The 9,826-nt window shown below is 41.2% G+C and overlaps 1 protein-coding gene across 3 annotated transcripts in view; it reads right to left on the bottom strand.

Annotated features, from left to right (window-relative positions):
* Nucleotides 1–1,240: 1,240 nt before the first annotated feature.
* LOC146866743 (uncharacterized) overlaps nt 1,241–9,826 on the bottom strand; it is a 38,116-nt gene continuing 29,530 nt past the window's right edge. For all 3 annotated transcript variants that reach the window (XM_085601083.1, XM_085601094.1, XM_085601102.1), the window contains 3 exons: nt 7,254–7,328; nt 6,733–6,819; nt 1,241–2,698 (listed from right to left, as the gene is read on the bottom strand). In XM_085601083.1, coding sequence (XP_085457209.1) covers nt 1,920–2,698; nt 6,733–6,819; nt 7,254–7,328 — 941 coding nt within the window. In that variant the 3' untranslated portion in view covers nt 1,241–1,919. The remainder of the gene's footprint in view (nt 2,699–6,732; nt 6,820–7,253; nt 7,329–9,826) is intronic.

The following is a 9,826-nucleotide window of genomic DNA, read 5'->3' as shown; positions in this document are numbered from 1 at the left end:
CGCTTAGACCCTTTGATAGGACACAATTTGGTTTTAGAGAAAGTCATAGCACTGAGATTGCCTTTAGCTCGACTCCCTTCATTGCAACTGGGTTCAGCGCATCCCAGCTAGCCTGTTGCTGCATGACATCTCTGAGGCCTTAGATGGACCACTGTTCGTATCAACCAGTTTAAAGGGATTGGAATTACTAGGTGATGTGCCGGGTTGGTTATCCTTCTTCCTCTTAGCCAGACTCAATATGTCTATCTCCTTTCTTTCTGGTTCAAGTGTCACCTTTAAAATGTGGTGTGCCTCAAGGGTCTGATCTATCTAAAAGTCTTGTTTCAATATATATGTCCATCCTCTGGAGCAGGTAATCTGGAGCTTTGGCTTTCAGCTGGTGTCATATGCTTATGAAACCAAAATCCTTCTTAAACCTTAAACTCAGTTTCCGACTTCAAGCTACCCCTTCATAACTGCCTTCCCTCAGTGCTGGACAGGATGGCAGCATATTGTCTCAAGATAAACAGGGATAGGATGAAAATTCTTCAGGCTGGGACACACCTTTGGTCTGGAACCAACTCTTCTAGCCTACTTCCATGGGTGCTTTTTTGGCCCATGCCAAGAAAGTAAAAAATCTGCCTTCTGGTTTGACCATGAGCCTTCCCTTAATACCAAGATACATAAAACCTCCATATCTTGCTTTGCTTTTTCAAGCAGAAAGAAAAAAATTCTATTTCTCCCTCAGATGAGTTGGACTCTCTTAATCAACGCTTTCATACGGTCTCCCCGAGACTATGGACACATCCACTACCTAGGCCCCCTAGATTACCAAATTGCAAACCCGCAGGGAATACAAAACATGGCTGTGTGACCATTATTGGCCTCCGTGAGTCTGATCATGTTTTGGAGGCTCGACACACTCTCCCTTGTCTACCGGTCAAGATTAGAATTCAATACAAAGCTCTTAGTACTTTTCATCCAAACTTTTAAAATGCTGCTCCCAAGTAGTTATCCTCCTGGCTCTGCCACTACATCCCAACCAGATCGCTTAGACCAGGTGTTGGGCTATTCATACAGGCCCCCTGTTTTCATCATACTCGTTTAGGAGGGTAGCATTCAGTTTCTTGGGTCCTGTACAGTGCAACTACCTTCCCTTTGAGCTTTGACAAATCTCTCCTGATTTGACGGTAAGAGATTAAAAAACAATGGTTGTAATTGGAGGAGAAGGTATTCACACTATAGCATGGAGCCACTCAGGTTGTAGGTAACTTCTTTATTTCATATTAGGTCCTTAGGCTACAGCCAGAGCCCGGTAGCTCCTGTGTAGGCTTCATCCTCCCAACTGCCAGGATTCACTCTGCACACAGATCCCCCTCAACAGTCTGAGCACCATCATATTCTCAAAGCTCTACACTCAACATTCTACAGCATGTCCATTCACATCATGTCACTACATCATCCCCTTTCCTTAAACAAGACAGCACAGCCATGCCACATCGCCACACCTATTCCTTCTTCTAATCTCAGGCGTAGGTCTGGGCTGTACAAATAAACAAAATAAATACAAATTATAACTTTTTCTACGTGTGGCGCTCCTCCTGGAACATGTTGGTAACGTAAGATGATCAATATCCTTTTGTTTAGGACTATAATTGCAAGTATGGCAATTAGCAGCATTTAATACACTCAGCAGAATGCAGTAATGATTAATTATTGCAGCGACACAATGCCTGCAATCCAGGAAAAGGAGTTTACCATTTTTAAAATTATTTTCAGTATGTTCTAGCATTGGAGCAAATGTTTGATGTTGGTAGGCATGGCTTAGAGCCAACAGTGTTCAGCCTGCAGGTGGACAATCCTGCAAACACATACTTCCTTCTTCTCACGAGCTGTGGAACATTGATATGCAATGGGATTTGGAGTGCTACAGTTGGTGGCTAGGGCGATAATGATTCTAAAGCTATCCCATCTTTAAAATGTATTGTCTGATGTCTAACAAGAGTGCCTTTTCGACTGAAGCTTTTTCCACATATATTACACTGAAAAGGTTTCTCTCCTGTGTGTATATTATGGTGCTGAGTAAGAACCTCTTTTAGTCTAAAGCTTTTTCCACATATAAGACACTGATAGGGTCTCTCTCCAGTATGTATTTTCTGGTGTCTTATAAACACTTGCTTGTGATGGAAGCTTTTACCACATGTAGTACACTGATATGGTCGATCCCGCATGTGTGTTCTCTCATGTTGTTGTTGTTCAGAAATTGCAGAAAGTTTCTCCCCAAGCCCCAGATATGTATCCGGTCCTTTTTCTTTATGTGTAAGCTGGTGTTCAATTTGACTTTCATCCAGGTAGATTTCATTCTGATAGGTTATCTCACTTCCAGAACATGGATACAGTCTCCAACTTTCCAGTGCTTTTGATTCACTTGGATTAATGTTTACATTCCCCATAGCACTCTCACTTTCACTGGATTTGGCCGATATGTGTTGGTTCTCCAATACCATGGAATCGGCTAAATGACAAAAACCTATTTGGCGTTTCCTTTTCTCCTCTCTTGTTTTCTGATCATTTACTGACTGGACTTTGCCTGTAGATAGTGCACTCTCAGCAAAGCTGTGAACCTTCTTTGATTTGACCTTTCCGGATTTACTTTGTGCTGGTTTTCGATGACATGTGACCAAATGCCGACTCTTCTTTTTTTCGTCCAGGCTCCCATCTGTTGAATCATAATAACATATATATATTAGCTTTTTACACATACATCTGTGACAGAAACTATATATAATGTCATCAAACCTTTTGGAGAACCTGGATTGTAATGTCTGTGTGGTTAATCAGGAGAGCAGTTTGACTCTCCAGACAGGGAGAGCCTGGTAGAATTTTGGAGATCATGTAGATATACAAACAAAGAGGTCCACGGGTCAGGGAAAAAGGAGGGATTGTAAGACTTTGGAAAACTGTATGGTAAAACACACCAGGACCACTGTCTATATAGAAAGTCCTCTTAAAGATAACCATCACATGATAGAAAAACCAATTATTAGTGTAAATCAGACAACTGATGGTTCTGAATGCCTGGCAAGGCAGTCATACTATTTTTAGGTCTCGCCTACGCAGCACGCATGCATGCATAGGAGGACCTTTAGCCGTCGTTCTGCTCTTTTTCAAGCACTGCTCTCGTAGTTGTGGCGGCATCTACCTTGCGGGAGCGCGGTGCGGCGTGCCACAAGCACGAGTGCAGTGCTTGAAAATGAGCAGACAGCGCGCGCGCGCACTCACGCACCGGGCTCACCTCCTGCTCCCTCTCTCTCTCGCGCACGCACCACTTTCGGGCTTGTTCCTTCTTTCTTTCATCCCATGTCTTTCATTCTCTAATCCTTTCCTTTAATATTTTCTTTTACTTCTTTCTCTTTCATCTTCGTATGTAGGTTCATCTTTCTTTTTTGCTATAACTCTATTGGTACAGTTTCAGTATTTTCTCATTTCTTTCCCTAGTTTTCTCATTTTCCTAATTTTTCTCTCCTTTCCTTTATCATTATTTCTTTTCTTTTGTTCTTTTCCTTTCTTTAGTTTTCTCTCCTTTCCATCTTTCTTTCTACAATGCTTCCTTCTCCTTTTCCATTTTTTCTGCCAAGTCTATTTTTCTCCATTTCATTTTCCTCACCTCTTTCCTGCTTTCCGTCCTTCCTCTTTCATTGCTGCTGCGTTAATCTTCTCCCTTCTGTACTGTCCTTCCTCTACTTTGCTTAATTTTCTCCTCTATTCTGTTTTTTTCTTTTTTTCTTTACTAATTATTTTTGCCTTTCTCCCCCTCCATTCTCCTTTCCAATTATTTTTTTCCTTTTTTGTATTACCATTCATTTTTCTCCCCCTTTATCAATTCCTTTTATTATTTTTTTTCTTCCTCTTTGCCCTCTTTCTTCTACTCCTTTTTTTCTTTCTCTTTGTTTCTGCTTCTTTCTTTTTTCGTTCTTTCTCAGTTGTCAATCTGTCCCTTCTGTATGTTTCTTTATCTTTTCTCCTTTCGCTTTCTTTTTCACTATTTACATGTATCTACTTTCTCTTCCTCACTCTCTTACTCTCTCTCAAGAGCAAGGGGATAAAATTGGCACTTGGGTACTCCTACTGCAGTTGTAAACCTTTTTCACTGCAGCTTTTGTGACTAATTCTGCTGCCTCACAGGGCAGGACTAGAGTACTTCAGTGGTGGTGTTAAAGGTACTTAACCCTTGCATACACCTATCGAATTCCTATATTAGGCAGTAGCTCAGGATGGTGTTCAGTGATCAGAAGTGTTATGAAAGTATATTCTAAATAAACACTGCATGGTCTTAAAATACCTCTTTAAAGCCTTGCGGCTTGCCTCTTAAGCCTTTTTAACTTTGCAACGATATGCAGCTTGACATCAGTGCCCTGTCATTGGTCATCACTCCATTTCTCTATATCTACCCACACCATGGTGATCTAGCACCAGAAATTGTTTCCCCTCATTATTTGCCTTGTTTACTAGGAGAAGGTAAAGTTGTCCAGATTTTTACATTTATTTATTGAAATTTTACAGTGATGTGCACATAGCATAGCAAATAAAGCAAGAAAATGGGTCCCAGAAAGAAACAAGCATTGGCATAGCCAATAGGTCTAGCCTTGGGGACCTTATAAGTATTTAATTATGCAACACAATATCCTTGGTGCAACATCAACTGTTGCATGGCTACACACTTATAATGTCCCAAAGGCGAGACCTATTGGCCATGCCAATGCTTGTTACCATTAGGCAGGTAAGCATATCGCCTGGGAACCAGAAATAAGGACAAATAAGATAGGATTATAGTTAAAATATTATTGGACTATGTCATAACATCCAATATGCCTCAGACCTGCATCTCATGGAACTGTTATGGGATTGTAATATGGACAGTCTGAAAAGACAATGAGAGATATATACAGAATATCTTCTGGGCCAAAGAATACATTCCACCATACTCATCTTTATTATGAGCAACTACGATCCAACCCCTAGTCAAGTTGATCAAACATTTTTCACATAATTCATCATGCGACTATGTTTACTACTTCTCAACAGATGTTCAGTTTGGCAGGTTTCTTTGACCAAACCCAAGCTGAAACCATGTTCAGAGGGTCATGTTTAAGTACAGACTTCCTACAAATTACTAAACTGCTCCACAGACTTGCGCTGCATGACTCGTAAGAATTGAGGAGAATGAGGTATCAAACAAGGTAGTCAAAGCACTGTAAATTAAACAAGAAAATATTATATTATCTACAGGTCATAAGGCACAAACAGACAAAAACTGAAATATCTAAACATGCATTACTTGTTCAGTACTACTTATAGTTCATTGTCGAAATAAGCAATACAAACTAATTTGAATAGTCATGCTGCATGGACAACCTAGAGAATCCTTGCCCAAACGTCCCAAGTCTACGTTCTCAGCAAAATCTCCATGTTTCGTAAGAATGTGGTAAGCATGTGACTGTGCACATTAAGATGAGAAGTTCCATTTACACAATGCAACCAAACATTGGTGTTGCTTCTATATCCTGTGTTTAAAACAACAGCTGATGGTGCAAGACTTCCAGATTGCTAATAACATGAGTTAACAATTCGATGTACAGTGTTCATCCAGAGTTATTATTTCTCTGGGTGCATCAAAGATGTATTACTACAATAGTATGTCCCTTGAAGTATGTTTATATAAGTCATTGATATGTGCCAATATGCTGTTTTCATACATAACAATGTGTTTGGAGCTGTGTGTCAACAGTGTTCCTAACTTACTGCACCTTGATTGTAATTTGATGCATTAGCTCCTAACACTGATTTAAGGTATGATACAATGTCATGCACTTTTATATGTTTTGATAGATGCCTTTGCTACCTTGGGCTACATACCTACTCTGATCACCTCCGATGGTCACAGACAGACTATGTACTGTAACTGTAGTCTATATGTATATATCATGCCAGTGAAATGAATGTACCTGAATAAAACAGGTTATTACGTGAGTAACAAACACAGATTCAGTCACCTACTACTTAATACACAGCAAATATGAAACCCCCTGTGAGTGCCAAAATTGATTCTAGATGATCAAACCCCTAACAATTCACTGCTCATATTAAGGGCTGGTGAAATGGTATTATACTCTTGTGTTGCTTAAATACTTGTGTTCATAAGTTTGGGACCCGAGAAAACAACATTGACACAAACCATTTAAGTAGAGTAAGATGCTATTTATTACTATTGTTGAAGATGGAGGAGCATCGTGACCCACTGGAGACCGCACCTCACAAGTTGTGACCCCTCGTCACACTCAATAACAGTAAATAAATAGCATGTCACAATCCACACATCTGGACATATACTATCAAAACAAAAATGGTCCAATGATATATGTTATTTAAAGCAACTTTACTAATAAAAACCGATTCACACATTTATTACCACAGTGGAATGATCGAAGTCCCATGTTGTTAACAAAGTTCAGGGAAGTTGACAGTAGAAAAACATTGTTTATTGGGTCAAAGAGTTTATGCTACAATGGCCTAGCACCGGGAAACAACTCCACTAACAGCCATAAGGCCTGTTCACTGTGATTTGACCCCAATGCAAAAACGTAACCCCTTCAGCCTTTTCTTTTTTTTAAACAAATACGCGTGAAATAAACACGGGCATTAAACACTGGTCAGACTTATCACTGTAACAATAAAGGAACATTTGTAATGTACCTGAGCTGAGATTAATGCTCTCTCCTCCTTCCGCAGCGACGTGATCAACATCACTTACTTCGAAATCAGCACTGAACGCATTAATTCCTGTAGGAAGAGATCAAATGGTTTTGCAACTTAATTTGTATTTGAACTCATCTTTGCTTCAGGATAATATCTTTTTTTGCTTATTGCAGGAGATACCATCTCAGAAATTACAGCACTTATTCCATTCAACACCAACTTCTGCAGTGGGTTGTAAGACATGTCTTTTCTCAGAGGCCTAATAGATTTGAGAACCCAAAGATGTGCTTTAGTTGTAGAGGGGGGGGGGGGGGGGGGGGTGGGCGGTGTTTTGTAGCAGTGGTCTGTTTGTCTTGGCAAAATTAGTGACAGTGAAGTCAAGTTGAAATTAAGCACAGAGGACGATTATGCCCCAGACCTAAAAGAGTTTTTGCTTCGTGGTATTAGTTTGAGTAGTAGAGGGGCAGAAAACAGATGTTGCTTTGTAGTGATTTTAGCGGAGACAAACTGATACTCACCTCTGTAGTCCGTATAGTCTGTATCTCCTTCTTCTTTAATGATGAATGAAACAACTGGTGGGCTGGGTTTATGTTCTGCAGGGAATGAAAAAAAACGATTTAAATGGACTCCCTGACAGTTCATTTTTTCTCGATTTCACAAAATATAGAATTATAGATAGGCAACAGTGAAAAAACAATGTTTTTCACAAAGAAGTTCAGCGTAACATCAACTAGAAAACTAACGCATTACTCGAGTTGTCTCTGATGTCAATCAGCGCCCCAAGGGGAATAATATCCCAGTTATTCACTGTAAGCCATTAATTATTTTTTTGAGAAACCATTTTTATAGCATTTTAAGCCATGACAAGTGGCAGATATGAACATATGGCACACCTATAGCACAGTACAGGATGAAATATCAGAGCATTAAAGCAGTACTTCACATAGAGTGTACATGATGACCAGAAATACATCGTAATGACCATCTCAAACAATTTGGCCCAACTATTTCCCCCATATCCGCCCATGCTTCTGGGGGCAAACCAGGGCCTTAAAAACCGCACGCTCCGTGCACACCAATGCACCCCGTCTCCAGCTCTTGAGAGTCGGGGGAACGGGACAACCACAGTGTAGAAAAATCGTGTTTCGCGACAAGATGGGCCGTGCCCAGGAATGCTCTCTCAGCCCTCGTGCCCTCAGAGCCCTCAAACACACCAAGGAGAATCAGTAAGGAGGAGAGGGAGACTTCCTATCCGAGGACATCTGATAACTCTCGGGTCACCTTGCCCAGTATCGACATATCGCTGGACAAGACAACACCGTATGATAAAAATCTGCTGGGTCCCCTCTGCAATGTGGCCAGGCAGCAGTAGGGCAACGCCCTGCTCCACATATGCAGGCCGGCAAAAGATAAACAAAGTAGGGTTAGTATGTCTGCACTAGTCATAATCGTGAGGAGAAAGTGAGTTCACGTGGTGCCATCAGGGCGTCTTGCTAGTCTTCATCCTCCATGGGCCCCATCAAACTTTCCCAATGGGCTTGGAGGTAGTCTAACGAGCTAGGGGAATTAATTATGATGGTGCGATAAAGCTGAGAGATCCCCCCAAGACACCGGTTACCCATGAGAGGTTTGGCCTCTGAGGGGCTAAACTCCGGTAGTTTATCCATTGATTGGGTATGAGTGTAGAGAGCGTGTCTGAGTTGGAGGTACTTGTAGAATTCGGTATTTGCAAGGGTTTATGTCTGTCGAAGGGCCTGAAAGAGGAGTATATTTTATTTGAAAAGTTTTATAAAGCGCGAACAAGACCCAGATGGGTATCAGAGCGCTGTACAAAGAGAAAAACTGACATTGAGGTGAATAAACAGTATAAGTACAATACAATAGATCAGCATGAGAAGAGCCTGAGGCATAAGAATAAATGTGGGTGGTAAGGGAGGAAGAGGTAGCAAGTGAACAACATGTAGAAGCCCAACTGGATGGGCCGTACAGTTTCATCATTGAATTACTTCCAGAGAGCGCCAACATACAGTTTAAATCCCAAGTAAAAATGATTGTCCAGCACATATTTCACACGCAAAGTGAAAATACTTGTCAAGCATAACTTCATGGAGTGAGGGGAAGTGTCTGGCAAAAGTCATAGAGGTTATTGCTAAGGAACCCTAGATGGGCACATATTTCAAGCACCAAGTGAAAATAATTGACAAGCATATATTTTGACCCATAACGTAAAAAAAGATTGTCAAGCACGAAAAGGAAGTATCTAGCAGATGACAAAGAGGCTATTGCTGATGAAGTTCTTCCAACAGTAGCCATTTTACCTGTTTTTTTAATAAAGCCGTCGAGGGGTTGGCTCTGATCTCCGTTGGGAGGGTATTCCAAATTCTTGGAGCCAGCCCTGAGAAGGTGCGATTGTAAGTTCTTTTTTTGTTGAACTTCGGTGGTTTCAGTAGTAGGGTATTGGAGCTTCTTAAGTTTCGCCTGGAACCGGAGAGCTCGAGTTTTTCGGCCAGGTAAACGGGGCTATTGAAGTGTATAGCTTTATGTGTCATGCAGGATATCTTGAAATGGATCCTTGCTTCAATGGGAAGCCATTTAAGCTGGATTAAGTCAGGTAATATGATCATGCTTTCTGGCGCCTGTGATAAGTCTGGCCGAGGCATTCAGAGAAGCTCTTAGCGCCGCTAACCTAGATTTAGGAAGCCCTGCTAGGTCACCAGACCGTATTCTACTCGTGAGATAACTAAGGACTGGACTGCTGACTGGAGATCCTCCGGAGGTAGGAAGGGTTTGATTTTCCTAAGAGTGTTGAGCTGATGATTGGCACTCTTAACGGTGGCACTGATGTGGCCTTCAATGTTTAGAAATTTGTCTAGGGTGACACCTAAAGAGCACGCAGAATCCACCATATGCAGGGTTCAGTTGAGTGCGGAGATTTGATTGATCCAGTTTTGCGTGGGGGCCTTGTGGTTGCGGGGGGTAATCTGGAGAAATTCTGTTTTGGACGAGTTAAGTAGCAGATGGTTATGTGTTAGCCATTGTTGAGTTTTTTGAAGCGCTCCATTAAGAGTTTTCATGTTGTCTGGAGAAGAGA

Source organism: Triturus cristatus, chromosome 1_2 (assembly GCF_964204655.1).
Source record: "Triturus cristatus chromosome 1_2, aTriCri1.1, whole genome shotgun sequence".
In the NCBI taxonomy this organism is placed as follows: Eukaryota; Metazoa; Chordata; class Amphibia; order Caudata; family Salamandridae; genus Triturus; species Triturus cristatus.
The sequence above is the reverse complement of the archived record's forward strand: the minus strand, read 5'-3'. Positions and strand labels throughout refer to the sequence as shown.